Below are 18,481 nucleotides of genomic sequence, written 5' to 3'. Positions count from 1 at the left end.
GCTCAGTGGTCTAAAGCACCTACTTGGAACAAGCTTGGCAAAGCACAGGGACCGTGGTTCGATCCCCCAGCACCACATGCCAGCCAGCCCTGCCCCCTGGTGGGTTGAGCTGGCCACACACACACACACACACACACACACACACACTAAATAAATGTTAAAAAAAAATTAAAAAAAAAATGATACTAAGTGATTTCTGCTTTTATAATCTTCTAAAATGTCTTGTGTCTGTGGTATTTAAACTTTACATTTTTGAGGATCTATTTCGGGGATATGAAGAGATGGAGTAGGGAGCAAGGGAAGAAGGAAGCTTTGAGTTTGTTAAATATTGTGTCTGCTCGATAAAGCTCTGTACTAGGTGTTGGGAAGGCTGTAAAGGCAGTAAAGTTTATAACCCAGTAAATAATGAGGACTCTTGCATATATTAGCAGTGTGACCAAAAAAAATGCAAAAAGTAAAGGATTTTTCATAATAAAACTTTTCACATGAATCATACTTTATAGAAGTTTAGTTGTTGATTAAATCTCTAAGTAGAATAATTTGAGATCTAGAGGCATTCCTATTGCGCAGTTCTCTGGAATATTCAGAATAGTTTCTTCCCAGACTGGCAGGCGCCTTTTCATTTCTCATGGGCCGGAAGCTCCTGAGATGCTTTTCAGCTCTGCACTTCTCCAAAGCAGACGTCACTTCCCTGGACTGTTGTCGCTGATGAGTTTGCCTTTGTGCAGCTGTCATACAAGGGACAGGTGAGGCGAGTAGCTGTGCCAGGCCCTCTTGCAGGGCCAAACTCAAGAGTAAGGAAAGAAAACATTGTGACCGTTACTGTGGAAGACACAGTTATTACGGAAGACTCGACTGTTATGGAAGATAGGTCAGGTGAGTTTCACTAGATCTCAGTATGTGGCTTCTCAGTCAACAAATGAGATTTCTCCATTATAAACGTTTCAGAATACTTGAAATTCCTGTTTGAATTATATCATGGATGACTGATAGATGTAGTTTGTGGACCAGCATTTGTCTGTGTAGCACATTTTGAGTAGTACTACTTCGGGACAATTAAATTATTTATTTATTTATTTATTTATTTATTTTGCGGACCGGGGCTTGAACTCAGGCCCTTGCACTTGCCAGGGAAGCGCTTACTCCTCTGAGCCAGCTCCCCGGCCCTCAGGACAATTAAATTAAAAATTAGTATGAGGGCAGAGTAACTGGGAGATAATTTCTGGAGAATTAATTATGGCCTTGACAAGCATTACTGTGAATAGAACAACTGGATTCCAGGAATACTTGGAAATGTGAGTGAAGGCATGTGAGAGGTGAATGGATAAGTTTTAAACTTCCATGGGAAAATGGGTACTAATAGCACAAAGAAATTGTTTAAGAAAAAGGTACTAGGGCTGGTGAGATGGCTCAGTGGTCTAAAGCACCTACTTGGAACAAGCTTAGCAAAGCACAGGGACCGCGGTTCAATCCCCCAGCACCACATGCCAGCCAGCCCTGCCCCCTGGTGGGCTGAGCTGGCCACACACACACACACACACACACACACACACACACAAATAAAATAAATAAAAAAATAAAAAAAAAAAAAAGAAAAGAAAAAGGTACTAAAATTTCAGCAAAAACCCATGTTAAAGAGCTTTTGTATGAAGTGAGAATACAGTATCTACTGACAGTGTATTGGTTTATAATTTCAGCTTGCCCATTTGAAAAGCATGTAACTTTTTGTTTCCTTGATTGTATCAAAGTTTGAATGTATAATGATGCAAACCCCATAATGAAAACAAAGGCCAAGAAGATTTTACACTTGAGTTCTTAGTCTCATTTGCTGTTGCAGTAACTGTTGGGCACTTGGCCAGGAAATTTTGACTCCTAAGCAAGGGGAGGAGTTACAGATAAAGTTCACCATTGCCAAAGAAACTCTATTCCAAATGGATTTGTGTGGAGGAGCAACAGTGATATCCAGTGACAAGTTAAATTGGACACAGAGATGTTTTCTCCAACACTGTCTCAGAGGATACATGCTGTTGAGCGGCCTGCTTCAGGCTAGGCTTTGAAGTTAGGGTAAACTCACAGAATAAAGGATACTGGGGATTCTAAGAAGAATTTTGTTATGTGACTTCAAGAACTATTTAGTCTAGAAAGTTTCACAGTTTGCCAAACGGAAAATAGTGACAGATGAGGTAATTCTGTTTTGAATTATGAATTAAATCTCAAACGTGATTGGAGGGTTTGGTATTTGTAAAATGTCAAATTTAGTAAATTGCTTGTTCATGTTAAGTGTAATCCGTTTTCTTAAAGCACATTACATTAATGGTTTTGTTTTTTATGGTTAATTTCTATATTTGCAGTTTCTTCAGATTTTATGCCTGATTGTAGTTGGGTATGATAATAAATGCTGTTGTGCTTGTCTTGTATGGAAGTCTGTGTTTAGAGCTTGTTTTTTTGATAATGTTTAAATCTATAGTTTGCAAATAATCTATTTGATGTGTCAGAATTTCTGGCTAATGGTTGTATTTTAATTGGATGCTCAGTTTAATTATGCTTTCTAGGATGGCAATTTTATACTTGATTTGTTTTGGTTTAATTCTTTAGGTTTTTGAGACAGGGTCTTTGTATGTCTGTAGGCTGGCCTTGAACTGGCAGTGATCCCCCTGCCTCAGACTCTTGAGTGCTGGCATTTACAGGGATGCGCCCCTGCGTCCATCCTGTGCTTATTTTATTTTATTTTTTCCTGTGCTTATTTTAAAGCAAGATTTGAAAAGTTAATTTCACAGACTCTTAAAACACTGCATGAACAATATGTTCTCGTGGTTAATAATTTAAAAGTGACATGGTAAACTGGCACTGACAAAGTTACAGTGAAGGTTCTGAGACCAATATAAATTTTTGGATTCTTCAAGCAAATAAATCTTTTATTTGAAATAATGTGGTGGAGGAATGAGCTAGTCTTTTGGTTAGATAATAAGTATTTTAGTTGAAATAGCTTCTTACACTGCTGTTAAAGCCCTGGTGTTCTCATTAACTTGAAGCCAAGAGATTAGCCTCCCTTGAAGACTGCGTCCTGAGTACTGCATGTATTACTTTAGGGTCAGTGCTGCTGCTGTGGGCAGTCAGCGCTTCCTCCCAGCAGCCGGGTATCTGTAGACTTTATAAGCTTTGCTTCTGTAGACAGTAACTATAATTCCTTGATTGATTGGTGGATTTATGATAGGGTCTCACTAGGTAGTCAGGCTGCCCTTGAACTCACCTGGAGCCCCTGCGGGTCTTGAGCTTAGAGTGATCGCCCAGATCAGCCTCCACAGTTCTGAGATGACAGGCATGTATCAGTGCACCAGGCAGTTCCATTTTGTTATAGCTTTGCTCTTTCACTTTCAGTATTCATACAGCAAATTAGATGTCATTCCATATTATGTAGCTTAAAGGAGAGATGAAAATATAGGTGAGGCATTCCTTTTGTTTCATAAACATAATAGAATTGAATGGGACGGGTGAGATGGGTGTGGTTATTTCTTTTTTAAATTGAGGAATTCCTTCTGTGAGGTAGAACACTATTTATTTGGTTTCTTTTGAGATGAGATTTCATTGTGCAGTTCATACTGGTCTTGAACTTACTGTGTAGCCGTGGTTGGCCTTGAATTCACAGCAATCCTCTTGCCTCAGTCTCCCTCAGAGCTGGAATTTATAGGCATGGGCTGTCACACCCAAATGCACTTGTTTTGCATGGAAATGTAAAGAATCTTTTTCTTTTCCCCATGCTGGGGATTGAACGCAGAACCTTGCACTTGCCAGGCAAGCACTTACTCTACTGAGCTATCTCCCTGACCCCAAATGTGGAGAATATTTGTGGAAGATTTTCATGGAAAAATATCTTAGTTCCTTAGATTAAATACTTATACTCTTAACTTTCATAAGCCCTGATGGACAGCTGCTATGATATATGTCAGAAAATGTTACCTACATTGTAGTAGACATTCAATAAATTTGATTATATATTTAATATGATTAACTCAATGAAGAAAGATATATGATTTGATGGATGTTTAGTAGTGATTATCTTGGCATAAACTAATTTTCATATTTTGAAGTGTGTTATTGTTAGTGAAGGTGCATTGTGATCTTTACATCCTATATGATTTGATAGGGTTTTTCATGGTAGTGCAGGCTTGACCACTTTGGAAAACTACTTTGCTGGGCCTATTGATAGTTTCTTTCAACCTTTATCAGTGGTTGATATTTAACAAAGTTTTGGTTTTTTTTCTGTAATTTTAGCTGTGCTTGAAGTAGCTAGCATCTTTTGTTAACATCAGAGCTATTTCTTTTATTACTTGGTTTCATATCACAAAATAAAAAAGAATCTTCCACAATCTAGTCCTGCCTGTATTCCCATAGAATATTTTAGGCATCTCAGCTGTTAGGGCTCTGATCAAGAATTTGATCCAGTTGGCCCTCTTGCCTGTTTGAAAAGCCTAAGCTTCACTAGTGGCTTTTAGTTTCTAGAGTTGGAACCACTGCAGTATTTTTCTTTTATGGTGATGCTCCGTTAATTTTGATGAGAATTTCAAAAGAACTATATATTACTCAATTCTGAGAGAAATCTTCCAAGCTTATCCAATCATTTGAATATTTTGTTTTAAAAGGATTCATGTTAATAGATACTTTTGTCCATAAAAACATGAAGTTTGATGAAGTGGTGGAAGGACTGGTGGTATTTTGGAGATGGGGTGGTGTTCTAAGAGGGTGGTATCACTTATCCTGTGCTGCTTTTATCTTTCAGCTATTCTCTCTCTCTCTCTTCTCTCTCTGTCTCTCTGTCTCTCTGTCTCTCTGTCTCTCTGTCTCTCTTTCTCTCGGTCTCTCGGTCTCTCTCAAACTGGGGATTGAATTCAGGCCCTCGCACTTGCCAGGGAAACACTTACTCTACTGAGTCATCTCCCCGGCCCCCATTACTCTTTTTCTCTTTCAAAATAAGTACTGATTTTCCAGAAGATCAAATGTTCTTAGGAAAGTATATTTTATGTAACTTACCTCTCAGGAACTAGCAGTTTTATGGAGTTAATCTAGTATGTATAGCAATTATGCCTAGGCAATTACCTAGTGATTTTCATATTTTTGAGAAAAAAATACAAATTCAAGAGCCTATTGATTTTAAGTCTTCAAACTGTATTAAAGCAAGTATTTGAAATTTTGACCTTTTAAAGTTGATACAAACATTCTGTAACCAAAGGAATAAATAATGAATTGGTGATATTTTTTAAGGTGGGGGGGGTGTTCCTCGCTATGTTAGGCAAGCATTGAACTCAGGCAGTCCTCCTTCAAAGGCCTTGCAAGTAACTGGGAATACAGGCACACATGATAGTGCTCAACAGTGAATTTTTTTGTTTTCAAAGTTATTACCTAGATCAGTCGTTTCTAAACTCTATTACTAATCTCTTAAAAAATAGAACATTCGTCTGATATATACTTATTATAAGTTACCTATACCAGAAGCCTTACTATAACAAATAAACATACAAGTGAGACATTTTTAAATGATAACGTGTCAGTAAAAGATGTAATGTTTTTGTATTGTATCACAGTGGGGTTTCCTATATCCCCTTGTACAGTTTCTCTGTAAACCATTGACATAAATCATTGATTGGGGGAGCCCAGGCTAAACAGCTCCCCCTAGCCTGAGACGCTTGAACCCAGGGCCTTCATGTTAAGCTACATCCCCAACCCTTTAAAGAAAATTTATTTATTTATTTATATTTCAGTACAGGGTCTACATGGTCTCACTACACAGATCAGACTTGTAGTGATCCTCCTGTTCTCAGCCTCCCAAGCACTGGGATTACAGGCATGCACCATCATGCCCAGTCTCAATAGCTGGCTCAGTGTGCCTCAGGGGAGAGGCCTGCATGGCACGCCAGGGATTGAACCCCGTTCCCTGCGTCTGCCTAAGCAGGTGCTTTAGTCTGCTGAGCTATCTGGCTGGCCTTCCCAGCCCTTTGTTTTGTAAACAGGGTCTTGCTAAGAAGATTAGGTAGGAAGATTAGGTGCTTGAACTTGAAATCCTCCTGTCTACCCTGCCAGTCTGGGATTATAGGTGTGGCCTACCATCATTCCTGGCCACATATAAATTCGTTTTCTCCTTCCTTCCTTCCTTCCTTCCTTCCTTCCTTCCTTCCTTCCTTCCTTCCTTCCTTCTTGTGGTACCAGGGATTGAATTTGGGACCTTCCACTTGCCAGGCAGACGTGAGCTATCTCCTCAGCCCATCATTTTATTTTTAACAAGTTACCTAGGGGGGCCCAGCCCTAGCTCAGTTCTTTAAGTGGCTGCTTCCACAATGCTGGCAGCCTCAGTTTGCTGTAGTTCGATCCCCACAACACTCCAGCCATGCCAAAGTGCCCTGAAGGCATTCAAGGAGAAAAAAAAAAAAAAAAAAAAAAAATTCCTTATGGGCTGGTGAGATGGCTCAGTGGTCTAAAAGCACCTACTTGGAACAAGCTTAGCAAAGCACAGGGACCACAGTTCGATCCTCCAGCACCACATGCCAGCCAGCCCCGCCCCCTGGTGGGCTGAGCTGGCCACACACACACACACACACACATTAAAAAAAAAAAAAGTTACCTAAGTGATTGTGATTTTGACACACACAGAAGTTTGAGATCTGCTGATCTACATTATTTTGTTTCCTACAGTTACTTATGAAATGGAGAGATAGAAAGCTTTGATAATATGGGAGGATAACCATCCAGTTTTAATTTTGGCTACTAGGCTAGATTGGCTACTAGGTCAGATGGAAAGGATATCCTTATTTTCAAAGATAATTAAAACTAACCCCAAAAGACAGCCATAATGATAAGGTACTATATTGTGTTGTGTTTGGCTTCCTCTATGTCTTCATAGTGATATTTCTGAAACTTGAACCTTATTATTCAAAATCAGGTCATTTGTTCTTGTCTATAGGATGAAGTCCAAACCCCTTAATCTGACATGCAAAATCTTTATAATTTTGATGCCCACTAACCTTTTAACATCATAACTTTTATTGTTCCTCCCATCATCCTTGTTCCCCTAGAAAACCTTCTGTAAAAACAAATAGAAAACCAAAAGTAAAGAAAGCTCCTTAACTCAGCCATGATACACTCATAGTTCGTTGTAAGCTTCGTTCCTTGCTTGGTTATTCTGCCTGTGTTGTCCTTCAGGTTTTGTCCTACTGAAAAACTACTTGATAAGATTCAGCTCAGGAATCTTTTCTGACCCCCTCTGAACATTCCTTATTTTTTTGTTTTGTTTTGGTTTTTGAGAGAGGGTCTTTCTTTGTAGTTTAGCATGTCCCTGAACTCACCGTGTAGAACAGGCTGGCTTTGAACTTGTGAGCATCCTGCCTCAGCCTCCCAAGTACTGGTATTACAGGTCTGCGCCATCATTCCTAGCATTCTTGTTATTTTATAGCACTTAAGAGAAGTGCTGTGGGCTGTGAGATAGCTCAGTGGTCTAAAGCGCCTGCTTAGGCAAGCATGCAGGGACCTCGGTTCGATCCCCAGCACCACTTGCCATGCCGGCTCTACCCCCAGGGTGGGCTGAGCTGACCATAAAAAAAAAGAAAGGAAACATAAAAAGAGAGAGAGAGAGAGAGAAAAGTGCTGTATCTGCTTGCTTGTAAGTCTCCCTCTTAGTAGGCTGAGTTCCTTGAGGATAAAGATAGCTAACACGTCAAGTTTCATGAGGGTAAGTAATCTTATTCAATGCCTGGTACATAGCAGACGTTCAGCAGCCATTTCTTGAATGAGTCTGTCTGTGTTTTGGATTGACTATAATGAATTATAAATGAATAAGTGAGTGAATTACAAGGTCTTAAGAAGCTTCTTTTAAGGGCCAGAGTTTGAAAGAGTGCCATGTGCTTGAAATCTTGCTTACATGCCATGTATTTTTTGTGTAATATCTGATTTCATTTATGCATAAGGAGAACTTGATATTATTAACCTTAATGCTGGTATTTAAATGAGAAGATAGACAAAAACCTTGGGAAGGACCCTTGGCATTGGTGTTGACAGTACTGTTTTCTGGATAGGACGCCAAAAGAATGGGCAACAAAAGCAAAAATAACCAAGTGGAGCTTCTCCTAAAAATTGGGACACTTCTGTGCAGCGAAGGAAGCAACCAACAAAATGAAAAAACAGGCTATGAACTGGGAGAAGAAGCCAAGCAGTAGTGGGGCATGCCTCTGATCCCAGCACTTGGGAGACTGAGGCAGGAAGTGATCACTGTGAGTTCAAGGCCAGCCTGGGCTGCTTAGTGAACTCAAGGCCAGCCTGAACTATACAGCAAGACACCATTCCCACCCCGCCCCCCCAAAAAATTGGAAGAAGATACTTATGAACTATCTAATGTATTCCCATATTGAATATATAGGGGACTCAGCTCAGTAGTAAGCAAAAGAATAAACCAGTAGAACAAAAAAGGCTGGCCAGTACAATATATAGTGTATGTACACTTCTAATTCCAGCTATTGAGAAGGCTGAGGCAGGAGAATCGATCAGTAGTTTGAGGCCATAAAAGAGTGGGGATATAACGCAGTCCCTCCTGGATTCATTCCCCAGTACTGAGAATAGAAAGGGGTTTGAAGGGGAATAGGCAAAGTAACCAAATAGACATTTCTCTCAAGAAAATGCACAAATGGCCAAGAGGTATTTAAAAAGGTGCTCAAAATCACCGATCATCAAGAAATGAAAATCTAAACTACCCTGAGATGTCATCTTAAGCTTGTTAGTTTTTATCAAAAGGACAAAATAACAAGTCTTGGCAAGGGTGTGTAGCAAAGGGACACAGTGGAGATAACAGTGCAGAGGTTTCTAAGATAATTAAAATACAAGCCAGCAATCCCTCTCCTGGTTATATAGCCCAAGGAAATGAAGCCACCATTACCACCACCTTTAAAAATACCTGCTCTCCCATGTTCATTGTAGTATTATTCACAATACTTAGGATACGGAAACAACTGAAGTGTCTTATCTGTGAATTACTGGATAAAGAAATTCTCTCTTCCCCCTCCCCTCACAGAGGAATATTATTCAGCCTTAAAAAATAAGAGTCAGGGGGCTGGTGAGATGGCTCAGTAGTCTAAAGCACCTACTTAGAACAAGCTTAGCAAAGCACAGGGACCGCGGTTCAATCCCCCAGCACTACATGCCAGCCAGCGCCACCCCCTGGTGGGCTGAGCTGGCCACACACACTAAATAAATAAATAAATACATACATACATACATACATACATACATACACCAAAAAAAAAAAAAATAAAAAAAAAAAAAAAGAGTCAGGTCGGGGAGATAGCTCAGTAGAATAAGCGCCTGCCTGGTAAGCGCAGGTTCCTGAGTTCAATCCCTGGTACCGCAAAAATAAAAAAGTGTCAACCATTTGCAGCATGAAACAATCCAGAGGACATAACACTAAGTGATATGAGCTAGACATAGAATAGTACAGCATGATCTCATGTGTATGAAATTATAAACAAAACAGATGCCTAAAAATAGAGTAAAACAGTGCATATTGGAGAGAATGGGAAGATGTAGATCAAAAGGTAACAGTAATGTGGGATCACTGCTTACGAGAGCTAAAGTACAGCACAATTAGTGTAAGTAATAATGGGAATATTGGTAATTTGTCTAGAGAGTAGATTTTAGTTACTCTTAACTATAAAAGGAGGAAAGAAGAGGAAGAGCCATAATATGGTATGGATGTTAGTTGGCTTGATTCTAGCAATTACTGTGTATACATTTGTCAAGGTGAGTGTATCAAAATTCGTTGCAACCCTTATGTATAAAAAATTAGTTGGAAAATAAGATTTAGAATAGCCAAGTAACTTTATTTAATATCCAAATAACTTCAGACTTTTTGTAGTGTTAATTATGATACCATTTTTACTTTTTCCATAGGGTATTTGTGAACCGAAGTTTAGCCATGGAAAAAATAAAGTGTTTTGGTTTTGATATGGATTATACCCTTGCTGGTGAGTAGCAATGTCTAATTGCTTTATGAACTTCTGTTTTTGTTATAGTGGGTCCACTGTAGGCAGTTCAGTAAGTATTTATCATACATTTGGCTGGCAAAACTGTTAGTAAGCCATTTTCTTTCATATTTAGAAGATGGAATTTATCTGATATGCTTGAGATTTGGTTTATATGCTTACAGATAAGTAGAGCAAGTCCTAAATTATTTTAGAGATCTTCCTAAGAAATTATTTGGTAAAATCATAACTTAATATATTATGGCACTTTCAGCTTTTTCTCCATTAAGTTCTTCAAAGATAAAAATATTTTATCCCTGCCATAGCTAAGTCCTTATAAGCTAAAATTTTTGACATGTTAAATTAATTAAATTAATTAATTGATTTTGGTGTTAGGGATCAGATGCAGGGCGTTGTACTGTATATTTGAAACAATATGTTGGTCAGTAGTTACAACATCTTGTCCAAACTAATTAAGGAAAATACTTGCACTGTGGTGAAGATACCATTTAAGAAGTCATAGGGATAAGGGGTCAGATTAACCACATGGATATATGTGTTCACATACACAGATGCAATTATGACACTCAGAAAAGAATACCAGTTCTCCTTCTCTTCCTCCTCCTCCTCCTCTTTTTCCTCCTCTTTCTCCTCCTCCTTCTCCTCCTCCTTCTTCTCTATCCCCTTTCCTTCCCCTTCCCTCCCCCTCCACCCCTCCTTTTCCTTTTTATTCTTCTTGTTCTTTTATGGAGCCAGGGTCTCTCTATGTACTTTAGGCTGGCCTTGAACTTACTATGGAGTCCAAGCTGGCCTCCAACTCATGGGAATCCCCTTGCCTCCTTCACAGAGCCTGGGGTGATAGGCATGTACTACTGCACCCAGCAGATACAGTCTTTAAAATTTTTTGGTTTGTCAGGTGTGTTGGTGCATGCCAGTTACTGGCAAGGCTAAGGCAGGAGAATTCTAAGTTCAAGGCCAGCCTAGGCAACTTAATGAGACTTTTGTTTCAAAGAGATATAGATAGATAGATAGATAGATAGATAGATAGATAGATAGATAGATAGATAGATAGATAGATAATCCGGGGATAGTTATTCCCATCTGTTAGTTTATTTTTTCTTTAAGCCATACAGTAGTGTGTGCCAGTAGTCCCACCAGGTGGGAAGGAGAGAGATTGCTTGAGCCAGAAATTTGAGACCACCCTGAGCAATAGAGTATGTCCCTGTCTCAAAAAACAAGGGTTTTTTTGTCCCTAAGTACACAGTAACCATTTCAATAACAATATTAGAAAACAAGCTTCCATTTCAAATTATATAAATCTCCATTTGATGTTCAATTTAGGCTACAAATATATATTGAATATATAAAAATAAACACATGCATATACTTGCCACATGGACATAGCCATGTTTTTTTTTTTAATCAGACAAGTAATTTATTAAAAATGTATGGATAGGCTGGGTGTGGTGGCACACACCTGTAATCACAGCACTTGGGAGACTGAGGCAGCAGTATTGTTGGGAGACAAGCCTTGGCTGCAAAATGAGCTCAAGACCAGCCTGAACTGCATAGCAAGACCCTGTCTCAAAAAGCCCCGCCCCCGCCTCCCCCCAAAATAGATAGACAGATGGATAGCCTTAGATTTGAATCTTTCTTTTTCCTCTCTAATCTGTCATGTATTTGTTTTTCTGTTTCAGTACAATTCTTTTTTGTAAAAGAATTATTTATTTGATACAGGGTCTTGCTGCTCAGTTCAGACTCATAGTGATCCTCCTGCCTCAGCTTCCCAGCGCTGGGATTACAGGTGTGCCGGTTTTGGAGCCAGCATGGCATGCAGTACCAGGAATTGAACTTGGGTCCTTGTGCCTATCAGGCAGGTGCTTAGACTGCTGAGCTATCTCCCCAGCCCTGTACAGCTCTTTTAACTATTACAGTTTCCTAATGGGACACTTTTAGGAGCACTGTCAGAAAATAAATGAAAGCATTATACTTTCTCAAGTGTCAGTCTTTCTATTCCAATAGGAAGAAAATCCTATAATCCAGAATTCTAGCTAGGGCTGAGGTTGTAGCTCAGTGGAAGAACACTTGTTAGTACGTTTGAATACGTAGGTTCAATTCCCAGTACCTCTCCCCTGGAAAAAAAAAAATACGAAAACAAAGGATTATACCCTTCTAGAGAAGAGAATTTGATGAATAAAAAAGATCCCAGACAGAAATAGAAGTTATTAAGTTGGTTATTAAGACAATCTCATTATACTGAGTTATTAACACTCTACAGTGTGTCTGGCATATTGTTACTGAACATTATGACAACGATATATTCTTATAGGACAATGAATTTAAAAAAAAAAAACCTCTTTTGGGCCAGTTATGTCTCAGTGGCATAAGCACCTGCCTGGAAAGCACAAGGTCCTGAGTTCAATCCCCAGGACCAGAAAAACCCCCCAAAACCCAACAAACAAAAAAAAACCAACCTCTTGTTAGCAGGCATGCTGATATGTACCTGTAATCCCAGCACTCTGGGAGGCGAAGGCAAGAGGATTGCATGTTCAGGTTAAGGCTAGGCCAAGAAGCTGGAAGGGGAAGCTGAGGTTCGTTGTGAAGGTACTGGGTTCAATACCCAGGAGTATAAACATAAAACAAAAAGGAACTCTCCCTTAATGGAAAATTATGAATCTTAGTCTCCAAACTACTGAAGCCTTAGAATTTCTTTTGTTTGCTTTTTTAAAAAAATCAATCATGCTCCCTTTTATTACTCTCCTAAACAGTAACATCCTATATGTATATATGATAGTAACTGTTAACATTTATGATGTACGTTGTTCTGTGTCTTTTTCTGTGCTAAGTGTTTCCTTGTGGATCTTCTCTTGTATGCAGGGGTTTTCATTTGTACCTGTTACCTTGTTATTGTTTACAGGAACCTTCAAGGTAGATTCTGTTATCTGTTTTATGCAAGACATTAAGCAGTTTATCACAGAACATTCAGCTGTGATAAGTTATACCAGGATTCACACCTAAGCATGCATGTATATATTTTTTTATTTTTTATTTTTTAATATATTAACCATTGTTTTTTTATTTATTATTATTTATTACATTTATTTATTGTGTGTGTGTGTGGCCAGCTCAGCCCACCAGGGGGCGGGTCTGGCTGGCATGTGGTGCTGGGGATCGAACCGCGGTCCCTGTGCTTTGCCAAGCTTGTTTCAAGTAGGTGCTTTAGACCACTGAGCCATCTCTCCAGCCCCGCATGCATGTATAAATAGGTATATATAACTTAAATTATTATTTCGAATAATAGTTTCTAAGACACAATTTCAAAATAATAAGCTCTTTAAACAAACCAGGACTTCATCATTTAAGAGTCAAAGCCGGGCTGGTGAGATGGCTCAGTGGTCTAAAGCACCTACTCACAACAAGCTAAACTAAGCAAAGCACAAGGGACCGCAGTTCAATCCCCCAGCACCACATGCCAGCCACTCGCCCCCTGGTGGGCTGAGCTGGCAACACACACAAATAAATAAATAAAATAAAAAAAAAAGAGTCAAAGCCCTTAAGAGAAGCCACTCAGGGAGGTGATGGGTCATTCCAACGTTTCAGTGTTATACAAAACATTGTTATGGCCTTGTCATCGCAGAGTACATAGGAAAACAAGTTCATTGACTTTATGTTCTCATGCATGTTTTAGAATGAAGTCATAACATGGTGAATAAAATGTGAATAGCCGTGAATAACTTCCCATTGTTTTAAACAACAGAGAACAATACCCTTGAAGTAATAAGATTTTTCATGTTCCATGAAATACAGAGATGAGGCTAAAAGAAGTGTGCTTTGTTGGTTTATTTTCAACTTTGATTATTTGGGATAAATATCTTTATAATAAATGCAATTGCCTCACAGGTAAGTTCTTAGAAAAGGTCTGTGTTCTTTATGACATACCCTCTGTGCAGTTCTGACACCCTGGCGTGTTCACTTTAGAATATTTTATGTAAGTTGCAGCTTTTGTTTACTTGCTTGTCTTTTTTTTTTTTTTAATGTGTTTGGTATAGGGTCTTGCTATGCAGCTTGGACTCTTTTTTTTTTTTTAGCTTGGACTCTTAGTGATCCTGCTGTTCCATCCTCCACAGCGCTAGGATTACAGGCATATGCCACCGTGCTGGGAATCTGTCGCTAGCTCAGTGTGCCGGGGGTGGGCTGGTGTGACATGTGGTGCTGGGAGTTGAACCCCCGGTCCCTGCGCTTGCCTAGGGGCTTAGTCCACTCAGCTGTCATGCTGTCCGCTTGCCTGTCGTTTTGTTAACCTTTGAGTTGCTCAAGGGCCAGGGCTATTTCTCACTTATAGCCTGTGTTTAGCATGAAGCCTGGCATATGGTAGGTATCAGTAAATATTGGTTGACTAACAGTTTGGATGCAGTTTTACTAAATTAGTTTATGAATTAATTATGGTACTTTACCCAGCATAAGATATAATACTAATTATTCAAATGAAATATTTCTAAATATGAACATTTTAAGAAGTTAATGAGTTTTATTGAGGTTACAGAAAATGAAGTGCATGCATTTTACATGCGCAGATTGAGTTTTACAAATGTAAACCTATGTAATTATTGCCACATTCAAGATACAGAATATTATGTCAGCCCCCAGTATATACCCTCAGTGCTCTTCGAGATCAGTTTTTTCCTTCTACCCTGCTCTTCGCAGTATGGCTTTTTTTTGCCTGCTTAGTTTGCCCTGAGGCTGGGACTGGTATGCATGCTGTGTAGGGGGGATTGAACTACAGTCCCCTGCGCTTGCCTAAGCAGGCACTTTAGACCTCTGAGATATCTTGCTGGCCCAATGCACTATGGCTTTTTTTTTTTTTTTTTAAATATATTTAGTACAAGGTATACAGGGTCTCACTACACAGATTGGACTTGTAGTGATCCTCCTGTTTTCAGCCTCCCAGGCTCTGGGATTACAGGTGCGCACCACCACGCCCAATCTCATTTCTCATTGGGCCCGGGGGCGGGGCTGGCACTGCAGCAGGGGATTGAACCCTATCCCTGCTATCACGCCGGCCCTACTATGGCCTTTTGTCACTGTAATTACTTTTATCTTCTCCACAGTTTCATATAAGTAGAATCATATAGTATGTATTAAGTCTGGCTTGTTTTGCTCAGCATAGTGCTTGTGCGAATTATTCACATTTTGCCTATCAGTTAAGCAGTTCATTTTTTATTTTTATCTATAACATTAAAAAACTTTTATAAAGTTGGAAATAATTTTAGACCTACTAAACACTGCAAAAATGTGTTCTCTTTTCCTCTCTTCTAATGTTAACATTTTGCTTGATTATTGTACAGTTACAAAAAATGAGGAATTCACATTAGTACATTATTATTAATTGAACTATAGACTATTCTGTTTTTGACAGATTTTCCACTAATGTTTTCTCCATTCCAGAATCTAATCAAGAATTCCACACTGCATTAGTTCAGATATGTAGATTAGTCTTCTCTAGTCAATGAGAGTTTCTGAATCTTTCCATGTCTTTTATTTCTTTGACATTTTTTAAAAGAATACTGGTTAGGGGCTGGGGAGAGGCTCAGTGGAATAAGCGCTTCGCTGGCAAGTGCAAGGGCCTGAGTTCAATCCCCGGTTCCGCCAAAAAAAAAAAAGAATGCTGGTTAGATATTTTGTAGCGTGTTCCATGATTTAGATATGTCTGATGTTTTCTCCTGAATACCTTGAAATATTGTATATATTTGCAAAGAGTATTACAGAGGTAATGAACCCTTCTCAGAGCATATTAGTCTTGGTATTGATATTAACAACCAGTATAAAATTTGATATTAACCAATTAAATTTTATTTATTTATTTATTTATTTGTGTGTGTGTGTGTGTGTGTGTGTGTGTGTGTGTGTGTGTGTGTGGCCAGCTCAGCCCACCAGGGGGCGGGGCGGGCTGGCATGTGGTGCTGGGGGATTGAACTGCAGTCCCTCTGTTTTGCTTAGCTTAGCTTGTTCTAAGTAGGTGCTTTAGACCACTGAGCCATCTCACCAGCCCTAACCAATTAAAATTTATGTCCCCTCTCTCCTAGTATTCCATTGTATGAGTATACCAGAATTTCTATATTTATTTATTGTTGGTGGACATTTATGCTGTTTACAGCTTGGTGCTCTCATGAATAAACTGTACCATGAACATTGGTGTGCAAGGTTTTTTGTGAATGTACATTTTCTTTTCTTCTAGGTGTAAAAGCCTAGGAGTGGAATTGATATTATTTACTTTGTAAAGAACAGAGAAGCATTTTTTTTCCAGAATTTTGATACTATTTTAAATTCCTTTCAGAAATCCTTGAGAATTTCTGGTTTTTCCACTTCTCACAAATGCTTGATTTGTCAGTTCTTTTATGTTTAGTCAGTCTAATAAACATGTAGTGTTATCTGTGATACCTAGTAGTGATACCTAGTAATTTTGAAAATCTTCAGGGTTTGTTGCTTATTTGCCTTTGGTCTGGTCCGGTCTGGTCCTGTTTTTTGTTTTTTTGTTTCTCTCTCTGTCTCTCTCTTCTCTCTGTCTGTCTGTCTGTCTTTGGTACAGGGTCTCATTATGCAGTTCGGGCTCATAGTGATCCTCCTGTTTCAGCCTGCCCATTGCTGGGATTACAGGCATTTGCTCCCCATTGCTGGGATTACAGGCATTTGCCTGGTTTCAGTGGCTGGCACGGCACGGCACGGCACGGCACACCCGGCACCACATGTGGTACCAGGGATCAAACCTGGTGCCAGGCAGGCACTTAGACCACCAAGCTATCGCCCCAGCCTGGTTATTTGCATTTTTTTAAATAAAGTGCTTATTCAAATGGCCCTTTTAAAATTTGGGTAGTCTTTTCATTGTTTAATGGTAGAGAGAATTCTTTGTATATTTGGGATATGTTTGTCAGATTTTATATATGTTAAGCATATAAGTGAATATATTGACTGTGTGTGTGCGCATGGGCACACACGTTCTGTTCCATTGATGGATGTACGTATTTATTTATTTATTTATTTATTTATTTGGTACAGGGTCTCACTAAGCACCTCAGACTCGTAGGGATCCTCCTGTCTCAACCTCCCCAGCTGGGATTATAGGCATGCGCCACCACGCCTGGTTTCAGTAGCCTGCTCAGCTCCCAGGGCTGGCATGGCATGTGGTACTAGGGATTGAACCAGTATCCTGGCTCTTGCCAGGCAGGTGCTTAGACTGCTTAGGTATCTCCTCAGCCCCCCAAATTACTTATGATTTGATTTTTTTATTTTCTTCATCTAATTTGTTACTTCTGCTGTTACCACTTCTGAGAGTCTAGGTGGGTGGTTTTCAAGTTATTTGCACTTCATTGTGCCCGCCCCCCATCCCCCGTCCGCCTTTGATGAGCTGGAATTCTGAGGTTGCATCTTAAGTACATTCTTCTTATCTTTTTCATTTTTGCTTTTGTTTTTTGTTTTGTTTTTTTGCAGGACTGGGGATTGAACTCAGGACCCTATGTTTACTAAGCAAGTGCTTATTCTACTGAGCTATCTTCCCTGGGCCCTCATTTTTGTTTTTATTGTTGTTGTTTTCTTTGAGACAAGGTCTCACTGTGTAGTTCAGACTGGCCTTGAACTCACTGTGTAGCAGAGGCTGGCCTTGAACTTGTAGTGATCCTCCTGTCTCATCTTGAGTGCTAGGATCACCAGGCATGTAACCCCCCCCCTATTTTTGTTTTTTTTTTTTTTTTTTTTTTTTTTTCCTTTTTTTTTCCTTCTTTTTAAAATGGTGAATTACACTAACTGGTTTCTTTTTCTTTCTTTTTTGTGGAACCGGGGATTGAACTCAGGCCCTTGTGTTTGCCAGGGAAGTGATTATTCCACTGAGCCATCTCCCCTGCTCTTTTAACTGGTTTCTGAATGTTTAACCAACCTTCCATTCCTGGAAGAAATCTAGGACTCTGTTATATACTGTTCATTTTATATATTGGTGGATTTGATATGTTGATTTTTTTGTTTAATATTATATCATATTTATAAGGGATAGTGGTTTGTGGTATGACAGTAATCCCAGTATGCTGGGAGGCCGAGGAAGAAAGATCACAAGTTTAATTTCAGCCTGGATAACTTTTAGTGAAAAAGTGAAACCCTGACTGAAAATAAAAATAAAGGGGCCAGGGAGATAGCTCGGTACAGTAAGTGCTTGCCTGGCAAGCACAAGGTCCTGAGTTCAATCCCTGGTACCACACAGAAAGAAAAAAAGAAAGACAGAGAAGAAGGAAGGAAAAATAAAAGCCCAGGGATTAGTTTAATGTGAAGGCTTTATGTTTAATTTCCAGTACCACTAAAACCCCAAAAATCCAAACAAATAAAAACAAAGCTCTTCTGGGGCTGGTGAGATGGCTCAGTGGTCTAAAGCACCTACTTAGAACAAGCTCAGCAAAGCAAGGGACCGTAGTTCAATCCCCCAGCACCACATGCCAGCCAGCCCC

At 39.4% G+C, this 18,481-nt stretch overlaps 1 protein-coding gene across 6 annotated transcripts in view; it reads left to right on the top strand.

Moving 5' to 3' along the window:
* The window catches only part of Nt5c2 (5'-nucleotidase, cytosolic II), a 128,517-nt gene that overhangs the window by 69,955 nt on the left and 40,081 nt on the right, over positions 1 to 18,481 (top strand). For 4 of the 6 annotated variants that reach the window (XM_023715520.1, XM_023715522.1, XM_023715519.1 and 1 more), the window contains one exon: positions 9,925 to 9,998. In XM_023715520.1, the coding sequence (XP_023571288.1) occupies positions 9,925 to 9,998 (74 nt within the window). Of the gene's footprint in view, positions 1 to 2,015; positions 2,184 to 9,919; positions 9,999 to 18,481 lie in introns of those variants that run through there. The other 2 variants (XM_023715523.1, XM_023715524.1) reach the window with 2 other exon arrangements.

Source organism: Octodon degus, unplaced genomic scaffold (assembly GCF_000260255.1).
Source record: "Octodon degus isolate 3935 unplaced genomic scaffold, OctDeg1.0 scaffold00042, whole genome shotgun sequence".
Classification (NCBI taxonomy): domain Eukaryota; kingdom Metazoa; phylum Chordata; class Mammalia; order Rodentia; family Octodontidae; genus Octodon; species Octodon degus.
The sequence above is the reverse complement of the archived record's forward strand: the minus strand, read 5'-3'. Positions and strand labels throughout refer to the sequence as shown.